This window comes from Aquarana catesbeiana, linkage group LG03 (assembly GCF_042186555.1).
Source record: "Aquarana catesbeiana isolate 2022-GZ linkage group LG03, ASM4218655v1, whole genome shotgun sequence".
Classification (NCBI taxonomy): domain Eukaryota; kingdom Metazoa; phylum Chordata; class Amphibia; order Anura; family Ranidae; genus Aquarana; species Aquarana catesbeiana.
The window spans coordinates 385,558,098-385,578,720 of record NC_133326.1 but is presented as its reverse complement, the minus strand read 5'-3'; the positions used below and the strand labels follow the sequence as shown (position 1 = coordinate 385,578,720).

General features: G+C 41.5%; 1 protein-coding gene across 1 annotated transcript in view; it reads right to left on the bottom strand.

The window, feature by feature from the left end:
• Positions 1–20,623, bottom strand: part of LOC141132375 (solute carrier family 22 member 4-like) — a 106,004-nt gene that overhangs the window by 10,514 nt on the left and 74,867 nt on the right. The window contains exons 7-9 of the mRNA XM_073620683.1: positions 17,206–17,306; positions 14,385–14,599; positions 14,068–14,250 (exon numbers count right to left, since the gene is read on the bottom strand). Coding sequence (XP_073476784.1) covers positions 14,068–14,250; positions 14,385–14,599; positions 17,206–17,306 — 499 coding nt within the window. The remainder of the gene's footprint in view (positions 1–14,067; positions 14,251–14,384; positions 14,600–17,205; positions 17,307–20,623) is intronic.

The following is a 20,623-nucleotide window of genomic DNA, read 5'->3' as shown; positions in this document are numbered from 1 at the left end:
TAGTTAAGTGTTCCTGCACAGCAAGACCACTTACTGTTATCTCACATATATATTATTCTTTTTATAGCCAAATTTACCACCCTAACTCCTCCCACAGCTTTTACACTACATAGACAGTAATATACTGAAACAAGCGGATTGTTCCCGATTGGTGTGAATATTACTTTGTGAACTATTCGCCGAATGGTTCATGAAATATTGTCGTTTTTGCGGCGAAATTGGTCCCATAGGAATGAATGGCGAAATGTTCAAAACTAGAGTGGGAGGTGACAAAAGCTGACAACCCCATGATCAGCTAAAACATTATGACCACCCCATGATCAGCTAAAACATTATGACCACCCCATGATCAGCTAAAACATTATGACCACCCCATGATCAGCCAAAACATTATGACCACCCCATGATCAGCCAAAACATTATGACCACCCCATGATCAGCCAAAACATTATGACCACCCCATGATCAGCCAAAACATTATGACCAGCCAAAACATTATGACCACCCCATGATCAACCAAAACATGAAAAAAAAAAAAAAAAATCATTAAAAAAAAAAAAAAAAATTATTTTTGAAAAAAATAATAATAATTTTAAAAGAAAAAAAATAGTTTTGTGGAAAAAAAATCATTTTTGAAAAAAAAAAAAATTATTTTTGAAAAAAATGTTCAGCTCTTTCAGCTAATGATGGGACTTCTTCAACTTTTTTACTACTATTTATACTTTTTAACACTTTTCACAGTTACTCCAGCCACTCCAACCACACAACACTTACTCAAGCCTCTCCACCCAGTTACTCCGCCCACTCCAGTTGTAGACTACTGTAGGTGGAGGCAAGAACACTTCAAACAATTTCCCCAGAAATTGTAGCTTTTCTAGTTATAGAAGTTATTACTGTAATTGGTAAGTGGGTTTGCTACAGTATGTTATGTAGTGGGCTATAATGGTTAGGCTGACATGAATGGATGTGCCAAATGGCAGCAGGGTCGTGTATACCAATTATACATATTGTAAATTGCTAACTATATTTAACTCCTTCAGATCCGCGCTATAGCCGAATGATGGCTACAGCGCGGATCTACTTAGCCGGGAGGCCATCAATAGACGCCTTCCCCTTTGCTGGGCGCATGTGGCCCACACCATGTTCACTGAGTCATTGAGACTCGGGTGATCACAGATCGGAGTAAGGGGTCGATCCCGGCCCCTTACCACGTGATCAGCTGTCAGCCAATGACAGACGATCACGTGATGTAAACAGAAGATTGGTAATCTTTTTTTTGTCCTTGCGCTGACAGCGTGAGGAGAAAAAAAAGCAGATCACCAAGCCACTGTGCAATGGACATCGGTCCCGAAGAGGAAGAGGTGAAGCTGCCTCATCTGTGCCCACCAGTACCGCCTACCAGTGCCCACAGTGCCATGAATCAGTGCATAACAGTGCCAGCAATCAGTGCCACCTATCAATGCCCATGAGTGCCACCTATCAATGCCCACCAGTGGTGCCAATCAGTGCCTTACCAGTGCCACCTAGCAGTGCTGCCTATCAGTGTCACCTACCAGTGCCGATCAGTGCCCATCACTGCAACCCATCAGTGCCCATCACTGTCACCCAACAGTGCCCATTACTGCCACCTATCAGTGCCAGCTATCAGTGCCACCTATTAGTGCCCTTCAGTGCCACCTATCAATGCCCTTCAGTGCCGCCCATCAGTGCCACCCATCACTGCTCCCTCTCAGTGCCCACCAATGCCACCTATCAGTGCCCACCTGTGCCACCTCAGTGCCCACAGTGCCGCCTATAAGTGCCCATCAGTGCCACCTAATCAGTGCCCATCAATACAGCCTAACAGTGCCCATCAGTACAGCCTCATCAGTGTACATCAATGAAGGAGAAAAATTACCTGTTTGCAAAATGTATTAACAAATTATAAAACGGTTTTGAATTTTTTTTTTTAAATGTCGGTCTTTTTAAATTTTTTTTAACAAAAAAAAAACAACCCAGAGGTGATCAAATAGCACCAAAAGAAAGCTCTATTTGTGGGAATCTGGGTACAGTGTTGTATGACCACGCAATTGTCATTCAAAGAGTGACAGCGATGAAAGCTAAAAATTGGTCTGGGCAGGAGCGGGGTTTAGGTGCCCTGTAAGCAAGTGGTTAACTAAATTATATAAATAAAAGTTTTTTTTTCCTGGACATGTTTTCTTCTTCCTGTCACCTTAAAGGGTAACTTCACTTTTGTGAAAAAAATCTATCTAATATATATATATATATAAAATTGGGGCACAAGCCATATTGTAATTTAATGTTATTAAAAATGACCTTTTCTTTTGAATCTGTAGCTACTGTAATTTTCTGTAAAATTCAATGCAATGTGGCAATCTAGAGGCCTTTCATACACAGTTGGTTTACAGAACTTAGTAAAAATGAGAACTGTGAATACCACCAAATTGAGGGGTTAAATACTGACTCGCCTATTAAGGTGTGGTAAATGCCTATTGAGAATAACGTAAACATAAAAAAACGACAGCATTATAGCACAGATTGTCAAAAATAGTAGGCAATTCCTTTACCATGCAGTTTAGTATACAATAAAATATAGTATACAATAAAAGTTTATTACATAAGTTAAAAGCGAAAGGTATGTGAACAGATGTCCACTGTGAAGATAGACCTTCCTAGAATAAACACAAATACAGTACATCATGCAAACAACAACAATCATTGTTAAGAACAATCCAGATGGTAACCTAGTGTAAAGAAGGAATATATATAATGGCTATTGATAAGGATCCACCAATTAATGAATAAGAAATCATTGATCAAACATCCAGAGTTGCTGGCAACAACATACAATGAAAAAAATGTGTGTGGAAAAATTAAAATGATAAGGTTATAGTACAGCATCAGTGGATATTGGTAAATGGTCATAAAGTGATGAAAGATTGGGCGCAAAACACATATACATATATCCAAATCACCCAAATCTAGGCGAATGCATCATTTGTAGTAGACATGTGCATTCGTTTTCGTCCGAATGCATTTTCGTCCGAATTTCAAGGAATTTTCGTTATCGTTTTAACAAACGATAATGAAAGTGCAGAGTCCGAAAAACGAAAGATCCAACATAAACAAATGCTTTATTTTCGTTTTCGTTGCTACAGTTCGATATAGATAGGAGATTCGACATGATGATGACAATAACAATCTGTGTCTATCAAACCTGTGGTCGAATGTGCCTAACCTTAGCTCTATTAGTCCAAGATTATTCTACATAGAGAGAAAAGATTCGACGTAGAGAGAAAAGATTCGACACAGAGAGAAAAGATTCGACACAGAGAGAAAAGATTCGACATAGGGGAGGAAAGATACATAAAAATAATGATGATGAATGTTATTGGCTGATTGTAACCAAAGAGGAGGAGCAGTAAAATAGCTAGAACTAAGTACACACATAGTTTGGCTTATGGTGTCTGTTGAAAGTTCTAAGAAGATTCGACGGACCAGGTAAACTATATGGCGTCGTACAGTTTAGCTGCTCCGTCGAATCTTCTTTGAACATTCGACAGACACCATAAGCCTTCAATGACAGATTCGACCTTAATTTGGATTTTCGGACGAATGCAAATTTTAACGAAAAACGAAATAAATAAAAACTAATTTCGGGAGTAACTAAATAAATTTATTTTTCGGACGAAAACGAAATTCCGAAACGAAATATTTCAGTGTGCACATGTCTAATTTGTAGCAGCAAATATACAATAAATATAGTTTCAAACCAGTCCAACATAAGTATAAATGTGAATAAAACTATATGTTAGTTCAATTCTTCTGTGTATATTATATCTCCAACACCGTGCCTTCCTAAAATGCAGTGTGCTTAAATCTTGCAAAAAACAAAAGTGCTTCATCCGAAGCGTCATATAAATCTGCTCACCAGATATCTCTGGCCACTAAGTGACCATCAGGCAGATAGTGACCACCACGCATTACCAACTTACTAGCAGACATAACAGCCTGGATGTCACATCACTTCCTCAAACTTGACCTTGATCCAAAACTGAGCTCATGGTATTTCCTCCCTCAGGTGCCACTTCCCCTGATTTCTCTGTCAATATCAACGGCTCAACTATCAACCCATCTCCCCACGCCAAGGCCCTAGGTGTAATCCTGGACCCTGAACTAACCTTTTGACCCCACATTCTATCACTATCCAAAATTTGCCGCCTCAATCTCCGCAACATCTCAAAGATATGCCCCTTCCTAACCAATGTCACCAGAAAGCTTCTAATCCACTCCCTGGTCATCTCCCGCCTCGACTACTGCAACTCCCTCCTCATTGGCTTACCTCGAAATAGGCTATTCCCACTTCAGTCCATCATGAACGCTGCTGCCAGGCTCATCCACCTCACAAACCGCTCAGCGTCTGCCATACCCCTCTGCCAATCCCTCCATTGGCTGCCACTCAGTCACCGAATTAAATTCAAGAAACTAACTAACTATAACTTACAAAGCCATCCACAACCTGGCCCCCAGCTACATCTCTAACCTAGTCTCAAAATACTAACCTAATCGTTCTCTTCGCTCCTCCCAAGACCTCCTGCTCTCAAACTCCCTTGTCACCTCATCCCATGCGCGCCTTCAGGACTTCTCCAGAGCCTCCCCCATCCTCTGGAATGCTCTCCCCCAATCCGTCTGATTTTCTCCTACTTTATCCACTTTCAGACGATCCCTGAAAACTCATCTCTTCAGAGAAGCCTATCTGGCCCCCACCTAACAACTGTACATTTATCTTCTCAATCAGCACATCACCCATAGTTATTATCTCTTGTATCTCTTGACCTTCCCTCTTAGATTGTAAGCTCTAAGGAGCAGGGCTCTCTGATTCCTACTGTATTAAAGTGTATTGTATTTGTACTGTCTACCCTCAAGTTGTAAAGCGTTACGTAAACTGTTGGAGCTATATAAATCCTGTATAATAAAAATAATAATATAGTAGAGGGAAAACTTCTTCAGTTAGCTAGGGTCTTCTAAGCCACATGTAGCTCCAATCGACTGTTTCCAGTGTCGATCAAACTTCATTCAATCATAGATGGTGAATGGTAATTCGTCAAAATATTACACGCTGAAGTGTAAATCCAATGCTCTTTCTCCTTAAATCTGTGGAAATTGACTCCCCCATAAACAAGCTAGGCAATATAGTGTAATACTGTCTTTATTAAAAAGCACTTACATGCCTATATAAGGTACAGTGGATAGCAGCACAGCTGAGGGATGAGGCAGCGGCCAGTCCGTCACTCGGTGTGTGAAGCAGGAAGCGTGGCGTGCGTCTCAGCTGGGAGTGGAAGTAAAAACTCCTATATCAAGCGTCTCTAGCCTCGTTTTCAATGCATTTCGTGCTCAGGCGCACGTCATCAGGAAAAACTTTTGTAAGTAGATTTTACTATTTTATCCTGAAATTAAACAAGTTTATACGGAGAGCACTGGTTTGTCCCCTTCCTCTCTTTTATTATTATATGTTGTGGGAGATCAACGGTTATATCGATCTACGATCACTATCTCAGGAGTGGGTATAAGACGCAGTGACCTGTTTCAGGTCGAATGTATGAGGTGAGAGGCTAGAGTATCTGTGGTGGAGGTACCTCAATCACCGCTACATTGCCTTGTCTGCCAGTTCACTTGAGGAAGCTGCTTTGATTTATCCATGTGCAGAAGTGACACCCTTGGATGATTTTCTATGGAATATTAGTACTAATAAGTCACATTCTTGGATGATTCTATATGGACTATCAGTATTAATATAGTTACTTTGGACTATTAGTATTAATTTTTAGTGGGCTGCACTATTTTGCTATTTCTGTTCATGTGAGGTATTATTTTGAATTAATTAAGTGTCAGCTTGCAATTTTTGGTGCTTTATGTGTGTTTTACCAGTCTGCGCTGTATACTGTTTATTTTAAAAAACCTCTACTAACATCACCTTATTTGAATAAATTTAATAAAATTTTCTTATGGCCCTTTAACACTGGGGTGGGGGCGGCGTCGGCGGTAAAGTGGCGCTACTGTAAGCGGCGCTTTACCGTCGGTATGCGGTCGCTAGCGGGGCGGTCTAACCCCCTGCTAGCGGCCGAGAAAGGGTTAAAAACCACCGCAAAGCGCCTCCGCAGAGGCGCTTTGTCGGCGGTATAGCCGCGCTGTCCTATTGATTTCAATGGGCAGGAGCGGTGAAGGAGCGGTATACACTCCACTCCTTTACCGCTCCAAAGATGCTGCTAGCAGGACTTTTTCTCCCGTCCTGCTAGCGCACCGCTCCAGTGCGAAAGCCCTCGGGGCTTTCACACTGGAGACAAAGCAGCGTCACTTTCAGGTCGGTTTGCAGGTGCTATTATTAGCGCAATAGCGCCTGCAAACCGCCCCAGTGTGAAAGGGCTCTTACTGTGGTAATAGTCGGTTTGTTAGGTGGTGTGAGCGTTGTTTAGACTAAAACACCATGTTTTGTTTTTAACATGTTATGCCAATAATGTCATTTTTAATTACAGATAAAAAAATTCTATTTTGTATTTCAATGCTATGGTGTGCCTCTAAAGTCTGTGTCTCTTTCTCTTGAATAAACTCTGCAATATAGTTAGGACGTTGGCACATTTATACTTATTTGTATCCACAATGCCATCTTGTAGTCATACACTTAAAATTTATTACATAGCTATTCAGTCTTATCAACCTTATTTCTGCAGTTCAGCATTCCACTTCAGATGTTATATTCCAATATTGATGAATTGGTAGAGATCTTGCATCAGCGGTGAAGCATTAGGGATTACAAATACATTTTTTCATTGTATGTTGTTGCCAGCAACACTGGATATTTGGTCAATAATTTCTTATTCAGGAGGTGGTAGATCCTTATCAGTAGCTAGTACATACAGTATATCCCTCCTTTACACTAGGTTACCATCCAGATTGTTCTTAACCTTGTTGTTTGCATGATGTACAGGATTCGTGTTTATTCTTGGAAGGTCTATATCCATAGTGGACATCTGTACACATACCTTTTACTTTTAACTTATCTAACAAACTTTTACAAACTTTTATTGTAACTAAACTGCATGGTATTTGACAGTCTGTGCTATGCAGGTGTACAGAAATGTCACTTCCTGCCTGTTTGATTGGCTCACCAGATTTTATCAGAAGTTAGCACTAAAGCTGGCCATACAGTATACAATTTTTGTAGTCAATTTCCTTTAGAATTACCTTCAACTATGTAGTGCAAGGGCCTGCCTGATTTAGGTTTAACCTCATATTATATGGTTTTGGTAAATCTAAAGGAAAATTGCACAAGAAAATTGTATAATGTATGGCCAGCCTTCGATACAAGACAACTTTTAGGTTTAGGATATCACATGTGATAGATGAATAGAGGGGTCCAAAATCCAAGGAGCACCTTCAAGCGTTCCAGGGGCATAAATTACGCATCTAATTTCCTCACTACCAATCACATTTTTGGTGGCCCTGGAGCACCAGGACAGTGGAAATGCCCAAAAAATAACCCAACTTTGGAAAGCAAACACTTTAAGGCATAATGAGTGGTTTGAAAATGTAATTTTTTTGCCACAAGTTTTTGAAAATTGTAGGGAAGAAAATGAAAATTATTAAACAACTTTAAACAAAGTTGTCAATTAATAAGATGTTTCTAACAAACATCATAGACATACTTAGAAATACACCCCAAAACACATTCTGCTACTCCTTCCAAGTATGGGTATACTACATGTGTGAGACTTTTTTACATTTAAGCCACACAGAGGGGCCCGACATCCAAAAACCACCTTTAGGTGTTCTAGGGGCAAAAATGAATCTCATTTCATGAAAATCTATCACATTTTAGGAGGCCCTGAAACAGTGGCGGCTGCTCCATTAGGAGCACAGCCACCCCCCTAATCCATCCATTTGGCCCCTAAGCTACATGCAGGGCGCCGGATTATTGGGTTCCAATGGGGTTTTTTGAAGCACATGATTAGAGCCAGAGACTCTAATTGGCTTCAAAAAAGGGTGGGCTCGGGGGTTAGTGCTGTGCCTAGGGTGGCACTTTGCGGGGGGGGGGGGCGGCAAAAAAGCTGCCCCCGCATGAAAAAAAGCTACCCCCAAGTTCCGGGTCCTGGGGCCACCTCCCGCACAAATATAGCCCCTGGCTGGGAAGGTGTTTGCAGTGTCCGCGGCAGTCGCCGCTGACTTTTTTTTATTTGATGATGACTCACTGTTCTGCTCTCAGTCTCTCCTCCAAGGCTGTACGGGTCTGTGTAGATCCATCCGGCCGGGGTGCCACCCACTCATCCTGACTCATGCTGTGGAGTGATCTCTGAGGGAGGAGCTGGGATTCTGTGCAGTGCCAGCAGCGTGGGTCGCAGGCTTCGTGGTGGGGGAGGAACTGGAAGACAGTTCAAGCTACCCAAGGAGCAGACTGTCTGAGCCTGAGGCTGATCTGACTGACTCTAAGTGGAGTGGAGCAGCCAGAGAGAAAATTATGCACAGTGTGCACTCTTGTCTTGTTGTTCTTCTGACTGAGGCAGCACTGGAGTAGGGACAGTCACAGGACACAGGGAGGGACTGGTCTGGGACTGGGGTTCAGTGCAGTGGCTGCCCCAGCGCAGGAGAAAAAGCCAAGCAAAGCAAATGCTTCCCTGAAGAGTTTTCAGGGAAGCATTTGCTTTGCTTGGCGCTACGTCAAACAGACCTGCAGCTTCTGCAAATCTGCACTAGTGATACAGCAGCCCAGGTTTTCCTGAATGAGTTCATCACCAGTTTAACTAGCAGGGCCCTGGCCTGTACTGATTGCAGAATGCAGATATGATTGCAGAGAGAGGACGACGACGGGAACCCCCAGGCGGCGGCCAGGACAGCAGGTACAACAATTACTATTACTTTTGTGCTTCTGCCAAGCAGAATACAAAGGGCTCAACATGGATAATATATAAAAATCATATTGCAATTAAGTGTTCAATGTGTGCTACAAACTCATTAAACAGTCCACATTCAGAGAAAGTTCATGTACTGCAAAGTGCTCAATCAATGCAAACTTTGCAGTACATGAACTTTCACTGAATGTGGACTGTTTAATGAGTTTGCATTTATTTCAGCATGTGCAAAGTGCTCCATGCTATAATCAAAATATAACTCATAAACTAATAAGCTGTTATATTATGAAACTGATGAGTCTGCACTGATTGCCACTGATGAGGCGGCACTCTTAAGCTGCACTGATGAAGCTACACTGATGGTCACTGATAGGCTGCACTGGTGGCCCCTGGTGAGGCTGCACTGATGGCCACTGATAGGCTGCACTGGTAGCCCTAGATGAGGCTGCATTGATGGCCCCTGATATGCTGCACTGGTGGCCCCTGATGAGGCTGCACCGATGGCCCCTGGTGAGGCTGCACTGATGGCCCCTGGTGAGGCTGCACTGATGGCCACTGATATTCTGCACTAGTGGCCCCTGATGAGGCTGCACTGATGACTTCAGGTGAGGTTGCACTGGTGGACCCAGGTGAGGTTGCACTGGTAGCCCCTGGTGAGGCTGTACTGGTGGGCACAGATAAGGCAGCACTCGTAAGCTGCACTGATAGGGCTTTACTGATAAGGTTTACAGATGATAGGACAGGTCTTAAACAGGAAGGGGTGTGGCCTTGACAAGAAGGGGTGGGTCGTATTTAAATTAGGGCGTTCATGAGTTCAGTCAGGCCTAGGGCAGCACAAAACCTAAATACAGCATTGCTCAGGGTGCAAAGCACTGTGCCCTGAGCCCACCCAGTTGTGTGACAATCTTCCTGCTTCTCCTCCAGGCCAATCAGAAAGCAAGTCCTAAGACCTGATTGGCCGAGAGGAGAAGCGACTGTATTGGCCGGTACCGGGGAGGATGTACGGGAAGATCCGGGAGATGGTCTGTCCAGGAAGAAGGCGTGCGCAGGTGGCAGCTGAACACATGGGCTGTACATCTCATGGCAACTGTCAGCAACACTCTGGAGATGCAGCACCACAGCGGCAACTCAGCACAAGGGGGATTGAGTGTCCAGAAATTCAGAGTCTCTCTGATGGGCTGGAAGATGTAGGCAAGGCACTCCTGGACGGACAGATGCAGCCTTCGGTAGCTGGAGAGGATGAAGCACTCCATGAAATCATGACCGCGTGAGTACCACCCACCGACTGACCCACATCATGGAGAGGGATTTGATAACCAACCCACCGACCGGGGGGTGGGTTTTGGGTGGTTTGTTTGCCACTCCTCCCAAAAAATGAAGCACCAGCTGCCACTGCCCTGGAGTGGAAATAATTAGGGACACTGGCTCTGCTGACACTGGTACTTGTATGGCGTTGATCAGAACGCTTGTATGGCAGTGATCAGGACACTGGTATGTTAATGTTCAGGACATTGGAATGGCATTGATCAGGATGCCCATATAGGGTATGCCGGTGATCAGGATGCTGATATGGAGTATGATGATAATCCGTTTGCTGGCATGGCAGTGATCCAGACGCTGGTATTGGGTATGTCAGGGATCAGGATGCTGGTATGGTGGTGACCAGGACTCGGTATGGCATATGACAGTGATCAAGATGCCGGTATGGGGTATGACAGTGATCAGGACGCTGTTATGGTGGTGATCAGGACACTGGTCTGGTGTATGGCGTAATCAGGATGCTGCATTGAGGTATTGCGGTGATCAGGACACTGGTATGGTGTATTGCGGTGATCAGGATGCTGGTATGGGGTATGGCGGTGATTAGGATGTTTGTATGGGGTATGGCAGTGATCAAGATGCTGGTATGGCACTGGCAGTGATCAGGATGCTGGCATGGCATATGGTGGTGATCTGGATGCAGGATGGCGTATTGCAGTGATCAGGACACTGTCATGACGTATGGCAGTGATCAGGACTCTGGCATTGTGTATGGCTGTGATCAGGGCACTGGCTTGGCGGTGATCAGGGTGCTGGTAAGGCATATGGCAGTAATCAGGGCACTGGTTTGGGGTATGGCAGTGATCTGGACTCTGAAATGAAAAATGGCGGTCATCAGGACACTGGTATCAAATATGATGGTGTTAGTGGCAGCACCGGTGACTGGGACAGGGGGCTGGCGGCACTCTTTATTAGCAATATACTGGGGGTAGTGATCAGTGACACTGTGGACAGGTTTGCACTGCAGTCTGTGAGTGTACATGCAGTGTGACAGGCTGCTGTACACTCACAGGCTGCAGTATCTGTTCTGTTAGCTCTCACAGCTGATCTCTGTAAGAGCAGAGAGAACCAATGTTTACTTTAAGTTCTCGTTGTTTACTATGTTATTGCTGTGATTGGGCACAGCAATCACATGGTACAAGCAAAAATAAAGAAAATAACGAACCAAAATGACCATAAACACACCCTAAAGAGTTAAACTACATGATTTTATTAGCTATAGATAAGCAAAATACAGAAAGTTGTATGGTCCTCAATCACTTTGGACTAAATTAACCTCTACCCCCTCCCACTTTCCCAAAACCCTTCTCTTCCTTTTGTTTTTATTAATCCTCTTCTTCTCTTACCCCTTACATCCTTTAAACCAGGACTGTGGATTCAGAGTAAGTATGCTGTAATCCCTATATCCCCAGCTGTACACAGTTATCTCTCCTTTTCTCTTTTGCTGTTTCGTTTAGCGCAGGCAGTCAAAAGAATTACACAGTGCTTTCAAGTATGGAGGAGCATGTGACAAACGCAGTGTGGCAGCGCCAGACTAATCAGAGTGGCAGGGAGCTAAAGTAAGGTGTGTATATGCGTCTTTAGATTCCCTACATAGGCAAAGCACGGATTATTCAGTATGGCAGTGCAAAATGTAGTATTGGTGCAATACATTTAAACTTCACTGTAGTCAGATTAAAAAAATTTAATCCAGATGGATTAATTTCATTTATAAATCAAATCCATTTTACGGTAAATTATACAAAGGAATGACATATTGTGAAAAAAAATCCAGCTTCATGCAAGGCCAAATAGATGAAAATTACCACTTTAACCATAATATATCATAACTTCTCTAGACAAGTTTAAAGCGGTAGTAAACTCAGATATTTCTACCCTAAATTTCTAATAATGAAATTAATTTAGTTATTTTGAAGCAATGCGCCGTATAGGGAGAGTATATAGAATGCTCTTTACTGGAATAAACATTATTTTATTTTTTTTAGTTTTTGTTTGCAGCCACCGCCATAGTGATTGCTGTCTTCCGTGTCCAATATGTGTCTCATTTCCGCCCTTACTCCCTCTCCACGTCCATAATCTTGCGTGTGCGCAGTGCTTATGAAGCAAGCCTTGTTTTCGTTGAGATTACTATAACAACCGTGTTCCACGAATCGGAGTTGACCTGCTGCTGTATTACTCACGTGGGCTGACGCAGAGCAAAAAAAATGACGTAGCCAAGGCATGTAAACACCATTTTTACGGCATGAAGAGCTTGCCAGAAAAATGGAACAAAGAGCGCATGCACCCGGTGACGTCATTGCTCAGAAAAGGAAGGATTACACTGAAAGGAAGAAGGTAGGAAGAGATCCACATATAGCACACAGTCCACTAGTTTGGAATGATTATTATGCCTGAAATGTAACAGGATGGGTTTACTACCGCTTTAAAAAAAAGCACTACTCTAATGCTCCTATCACTGATATCAGCCAACATGACATGTAATGAACTGGAGCAGAACATATAAAACAGTTTGTCAGGCTGCAATATGCTACAGAAAAATGGCAGCTGATCGCACATAGGACTTCGACTCACTTTGACCAAAACTACACCAGGTAATGTAAGATGGTTTCATCTACTGTCCACCCGCAGGAGAGGTCCCTCAGACATATTCTGCCCCCTTGTGGGCTTAACCGTTGTCTGCTATTTCTGTCACCCAGAACTCATAAATTATACATATTATGAAATAATGTACACATTCATTATTCATTTAATATTATTCAGTATAAGTTCAGTTTTACTACTAGAAAAGTTTACCCATTAACTAGAAAAGGTAAACTACTGTTGAATTTTAATCACTAGTCCTATCATCTTGGCCTATTTCATCATAAAGAACAAAGCCAAGGACTAATTTTTATGCAAAAATCTGGCTATGCAAGTGAAGACCATCTGCACATCTGACCGTCTTCTGTCTTATTCTTGAAAATAATGCATTTATCAGCTCTTCATGATACAATGATTCTAAGTTGGCTAACGTGTTTATTGAACAACGCTGTGTGACAACTTGTAATAGGCTCATAAAAATTTGGAGGAAATAACATGTGAGCTCAGATTACCCAGTCAATGTTATTTTACTTTTAACTTCACAGCACCCGGAATATGATCGGCTATTGTGGCTAATACCAACATTTACTTTTTAGAAATCTGCCTTAATATAACTTGTGTAGTGAGGGGATCAACTTCAATTAACAGGAGGCAATTCCCAAACCAAGAAAGTTGTGCAGATGGTGGAGCAGCTTCTCTGGACCCTGTTGTGGGGTAATCTCAAATCTGAAGTATATGTATAGAGAGGGGTGTTTCTAAGAGTATATAATTGGCAAAATTCTTACTGGAAACAATAAAAACAAGCCCTCCTGAAAAATGAGGGAAAACTGGAGATCTTTTGTGCAGAACATTGGTGTAAGCTATTTATTTTTGGTTAATAAAGGAAAATTTGTGAGAATTAGACTGGACAGTGATGACCCTTCTTAAAGATATTGTTTATTAAACTAATCACATGCCCTCATAATGATCATCAGTAATCAGTACCTAATATAAGAACCTACCTTGACTAGCAGCAGAATCATTATGTTTGATATGTGAAAGAGCGGTTCCCTTATCCAGCAGAATTGGGAAGGCACAAAAGTTCAATACTAAAGATTTGCTACCATTCTGAACATCCTTTTAACAGTCCCATGCTTGGAGTTGGTTGTGCCACATTATATGCATACTAGTGAAAATCATCCCATATAGAGTCAGTCTAATTCTTAAGGAAACTTTTCTCGTGTAAAACTGGAAGATAAAGCAATTGTCAAATGAAAAAACTTACCAAGGTAAACAAAGTAGGGAGAAATGACACTTCCTACTCTAGAAGACATAGAACCAATCCCCACACCCATGTTTCTGATTACAGTGGGGTAAAGTTCAGCTGTGTAGACATAAGCCATAGAAAATGCTGCTGTAATTCCAAATTTTCCTATCATCACCATAATAGTGGATAAGATGTGTAGATCTGAAAAAAAGCAAAAAAAAAAAAAACAAAAAACAAAAAAACACTGTAAAAGAAATGTTTTAATGTGTTATACTCTCTAATTTATGTGTTCAAATGAATGAAGCCATAGCTTTTAAAGGAAACAAGACTCTTACCTATAGGTACCAGTTGAACAAGAAGCAACACAACTCCACCAAGGAGCATCGTCCCACACATGGAATATCTTCTAGGTAAAAGTCGGAGCAACTGCCATGCTATTATGTATGATGGAACTTCAATGGCAGCCAAAAGGAAGCAGTTAAGAAATGGGTCCCCGTTTAAATTTGGGGTGTTTAGTGAAACACCAAAATACCCAATAGATACAGTCATCCTAGAAGAATAAAATGGTTTTGTTCAGATTTTGACAAGCAGGAATTTTGGAACATATTAAAGCTTTGAAGTCGAATATCCAACTTTTACACATATCACAGGAAAGCCTACATATTCATCATAATTCTTTGCAAATTAAGGTCTGGAGATAAGCCAAGCTACTTACATCCAAATCAAGCCTTTAAAGTTAAATGAACTGGTTTATCCAAATTAGTTTATCATCACATTTATCAACGTTTTAGAGTCTATGCTAGTCCGTGCCCCATTCCATCTAAAGCCGACCATAGAAGGAAAGTTTTTCTTTCCTGCAACCACGGGTCAGTGTTGATGGGGGAATCCCTCCCGTGAAACCATTGTGTTCTCCCCCACCGGGAGAACACAATGGCTCCACGGGAGGGACAGCCACTAGCAATAATCGCATGTAAAATCTGACAGGCTGGTTGTACCCAAGTTGATTGATCAATCAACTTGGTTACATTCAGCCTGCCCATACATGGTTCGAATCTGGACCGGTTCCTGCTGAGCTGCCTGAAATTCGAACCGTCTATAGCCGGCTTCACTCTTAAATGTTCCACCTTAGACTTAAACCCTCTGAGACCAGTTTGATGAGGAGTTAATTAATCCATTTTTATGTTTTTGAATTGTTTGACAATAACACACAGATACAGTGAGCATATACAGATAGAATTCATGTTGAAATGTAAATACAAGTCCCTCTGCAAGTCTGTTAAGCTAGAATGATGAATGCTTAACCTTCCTGGTGGTATGATTACGTCAGATTTTTGAATCTCAAAGCGGTACAATGTTTTGCATAGAAATTTGGAGTTTTATATTGCAGGCCTGTAATTCTTAGTAATAACACACTTAAATCTGTCCAAACATCCCTAGTAGACATCCCGCATATGACAAAGCTTGAAACAAAAAATCATAAATTATAATATAATAAATATTTATAAATAATTATAACAAATAATAATATAATAATTATAAAATTAATTTCCCACTCAAATCACTATCACTCAATTCTGCAAGTGTTCTAATTTACTATCGCTGTTTTCTAGCTGGTCTAAAACCACTTTTGACGTAAAGGGACACTTTTTGATTGCTATGGACAATCTCAAGTTTCCAGGCAGAAAGAACAATATATATAATATAAAAGTGCATGTAGGGCACGGGCCAAAGCATTGGGCACAAAAGAGAGGTGAAATGATTTGATACAGTAATGTAATCTGTAAGCCTTGTACTGTATGCCTTATGTTTTTTGTACTTTTTGTACTGCCCTCATGTTGGCAAAGTGTTGGCGCTATATAAATCCTGTATAATAATAATAATAATGTTCAAATCTTAATCTGATTGATACTGGTTGATTAGTCAGTGTGGATTTTAAAGTACATACACAGCAAGAAGATGCTAGCAGATGATCTGAGAGACACTCCCCAACCCCTTTCCTGCAGTAACCATAGAGCTACTTCCTCCAACCCTCCACACCAATGCTTTTCTGCATTAGAGCCCTTGCACACTGGGGCGGGGGGCGGCATCGGCGGTAAAACGCCGCTATTATTAGCGGCGTTTTACCGTCGCTATGCGGCCGCTAGCGGGGCGGTTTTACCCCCCGCTAGCGGCCGAGAAAGGGTTAAATACCACCGCAAAGTGCCTCTGCAGAGGCGCTTTGCCGGCGGTATAGCCGCGCCGTCCCATTGATTTCAATGGGCAGGAACGGTAAGGGAGCGGTATACACACCGCTCCTTCACCGCTCCGAAGATGCTGCTGGCAGGACTTTTTTTACCGTCCTGCCAGCGCATCGCTCCAGTGTGCAAGCCCTCGGGGCTTGCACACTGGATACACAGCAGCGGCACTTTCGGGGCGGTTTGCAGGCGCTATTATTAGCGCAATAGCGCCTGCAAACCGCCCCAGTGTGCAAGGGCTCTTAGAGGGAAAGCACTCTTCATCACCCAGAGGCTGTATGTGGGTGATGAAGAGCGCTTTCTCTCTAATGCAGAGTTCCCTCTAATGCAGGTAGTGGAAGGGGGACTTGTTTTCTGTACACCCCATCACTGCACCTATGCACACTACACCACTCACTGCTATTACATCAATATCATTGTAGCACTGTGAACAATGCACCAACACACATTATCCTATTTGGTGCCACAAAATCACTTCAGCAATCACTGCCCGATGTACTGACCCGCAATACCCTACTTGTTATCACTACAGCATCATGCACTTCTAGACTCGCAATCACCACCACTGCATGGATACAGACTATTTAACTCACTACCACTTTGCCAACATGCCACCACTTCACCAACATGCTCTTTTTCTTTTCTGTTAACAATTACAAATTTTAGATTTTACCCCACTGTCAATTTCAGTGACAGTGGTCACCTGTACAAATAAAAAAAGACACTGAATATCCCCAGTGAGGACGCAGCAATAAAATCTGACAGACTCTAATCTTCCCTACTCTTTCCAAACAAATCTTCCCAACACTTTCAAAACTTGTTAATGTGTATTTACATAAATATTACTAATGTGAACCAAACTGGATTGTAATTACTGAGACATATTAGAAAAACTTATAATAATTATTTGCTCTGAACTTACCAAAATAAGATAGTAAGGATGGTGATGACTCGTACGTTATGCGTTTTAATTAGATCCAGAATAGTGTGACGTTTGTTTTGTCGCTGTTTAATATCATCCAGCTATTTGGGAAAATAGACTTAATTATTATATACCCATTTAGGTCTAGTGAAATTTGTACTATCAATACTTTGGAATTTAAATATATAAGAGCACAGAATTCAGCCAGCCAGAGCAGAGAACATTGGGGCTGATTTACTAAAACTGGAGAGTGCAAAATCTGGTGCAGCTGTGCATGGTAGCCAATCAGCTTCTAACTACAACAAAAAATGAAAGCTGATTGGTTTCTATGCAAAACTGCACCAGATTTTGCACTCTCCAACTTTAGTAAATCAACTCCATTACACATGCTGGTGAATCTCATTCCAGTAATATAGCCACATGTAGCAACATGTCAAAATCAACGCCAACTTGTTATCGGTTTAACAGTAAAATTTCCCAATCTTTTTGGCACATTTACAACATTGTACACATTTTAGATGCTTAGATTCTACATTATGATAATGTTCAGAAAATGTATCTACTCACATACATGATTATTAGTTTAAACAGATATGCATTTTATACTTTTATAAGTATAATGGGCCTGATGGATACAACATCAGAATGCATTCTGAGAATGACATAAATTTAGAAGTGATAACGCTCAATTCTGCAAAAAGATCACAGTGTGAATTGTGGATTGGGACAGGAATTGGATCACATGGGTGTGAACACCCATGCGATCCGATTCCAGTGCGGGGAAAAAAAAGGTTTCTGTGTTATTTTCGTGCAAATCCAATGCAAGTTCAGCCATACAACTGTATAGCTGAACTTGCATTTGCACAGACATCGCATGTGATCTGCAAAGCAAAGTGGTGCAAATCACATGCAATGTCTGTCATCGCATTTGTGTAAATCCAGGCTCAATCTAGAAATCCACCGCAGTCCTATTTTCCCTTATCATTGGACTCGCCACCCATAATATGATCCACACAATATGCGTAGCAATACACTGGTTGATAGCATTCCATTGGAAATCCTCATCAGTTCCTTTAACACATTTGAAAACTAGAATTAACAATATTAATCTTATGGAAAAATATTCCACACACTACAGAATACTAATCTTTTTTATAATAAAAAACATTTCTTTTTCAACCCTGAATGACATTACCAAGAATCAAAGTCAGAAGAACAATATATGAGATATGTATATGTATAACAATCATAGAGATTAATGTCAACGTGTTAACTTGCTAAAACAAAATATATCTATTAACAATCACACAATATATTTTGATCTTACATATGTGTAAACTACCTGTATTGTACTTTTTTGGCATATGACAAACAATTTTTGTACCACCTTTTTGTACCCAATAAAAATAGTTTGTAAACAAAAAAAGAAAATCCACCGCAATTTTTTTTCACCACTAGAGGTCATCAGACTGATGTCTGGCATTATTCAAAAAACTTCCACTTCCCACTTCAATCCAAACCCTTCTCAGCCTGTTAGCAGCAATGCAGTGATGAATTACAGCGACAATGCTGTATACGCCAGGCATGTCAGTATGTTTTTTAAAGTTAACTCAGCAGACAATGTGAGTGAGATGTTATAATGAAACAAATGTAAGGAGGGAATGAGTTTCCTCTTTAGGGCATTTATGGGTTCCATTACAGAATAGTAAATATCACTGATTAAAGTGCATATACAAGTATATAGTCATTCTTCTTTTCTTTAGTTTTTGATAGGGAAGGAATTGCCACTCTGGGTAGGTTCACTCCTTCTATATCTACAGAAAGAGAAATGAACTTCCAAATTTTAGAACTGTTACCAGAACAAGAGATGGTAGGAAACCTTCTAATTGGGACACCTTTTCTGTTAACAGTGCTCTAAGAGAGGAATTCCCCCCACTTTGGAGAGATTTCCTTCGATCTCCGGTTGCATCTCTGAGACAGTAGGTGAAGGGAAATCTCCCCAATAGGACAGGATGCAGTGCCATTCTAATGCAAAGCAAAGCTCAGCAACGCAATACCGTGTGCTGTGGTGCACTTCCAAAACATTATTTTTTGGAAGTGCACCGCAATGCACATTACTGCATTGTCATGGCCTGTCAATAGCAAAGGGTGTTGGCATTGCACCAAGCCAATAAATACGTGATGCAGTAATGCGCGTATTACAGCAACAACCTTTTGTGAACAAGCCCTTAAAGTGGAACTATAGGCAAGACATTTTCTTTCATTTTGGATAGAGTTAAGGAGGGTTATAACCCCTGTCAGATTTTTTTCACCATCAGTGTCTCACTACAGAGATTTCCCTTCACTTCCTGTCTCATAGCCAAACAGGGAGTGAGATGAAAATCCTGCAAATTAGGGGAATTCCTTGGGGACTCCGAGCTCACCAGAACTGTTGTGTTAAATTGGAAGATTTCACCTCTATTACTTTTCTGGGGACAACCCAAAATTTGGGATTTTCTTTTACTTTCAATTGTTAATAATAATGGTAAACTTGACAAAGGAGAGAGGATGAACCCCCATAACGGGGGCACAGACAGCACTAAAAACTGACAAGCTTTTTAATCCCTCTCCACTCTATCCAAATAAAAAAAAAAAAAGTTTTGCCTTTAGTTTTACTTTAAGAAGGAATGGGCTACCTCCAGACATACCGTATCTGCCCCCAATTTATTCCTTCTTTTCACAGATACAGATACAGTTTTGTTAGATTACAGTTGGGGAGCACACATCAAAGTGAAGCCTTGACAAGGCAGTGTAGCTTCCACATGTTTGCAAATGTATATAACAGAAACCTCTGTTTTAAATGCAAACTGTTAAACAGTGTAGAGTTTTTTGCTGCCTAGCTAGTAAGTGTGGAAGTCTTTGTGTTAGGTTTGTTCTATCAAATGCCTGTCCATATGAGCACCTTACATTAATCCCTTCCTGCCTGCCCCAGCAGCCCTTAAAACAGCCCTCAAGGTTGGGGGGAGGTGGGGGGAAAGGATCGGCGATCATGTGACCACTGTCACAGCAACACATATGTGTTGGACACTCGTAAATGGGTTAACAAGCAAGCTCTATATCTATCATGCACACTGCAACTCAAAAAAAAAGAGCTGTTGCCATTTTTATTTTGCTTGAGGGGGTACTAAAACTTTCCTACTCCAAAACCTATGGAGTTCATCACAGCCTTGGGAGCCACTGTCAATCATTTTTCTTGGAGGAGGAGCAGAGAAATGTTTTCTGTGTGTTGTCCTCCCTGCACTGTGTGTGTCCACCCGGTAGCATCATCACGTTGAGCTTTAGCCTTCTCATGAGAGCGTTCATATACAGGTGACTATGGTAGGACTCTATAGGACCCCAAAAGACAAGGGATCAAGGAACCAGCAGCAATAGAAAGAAA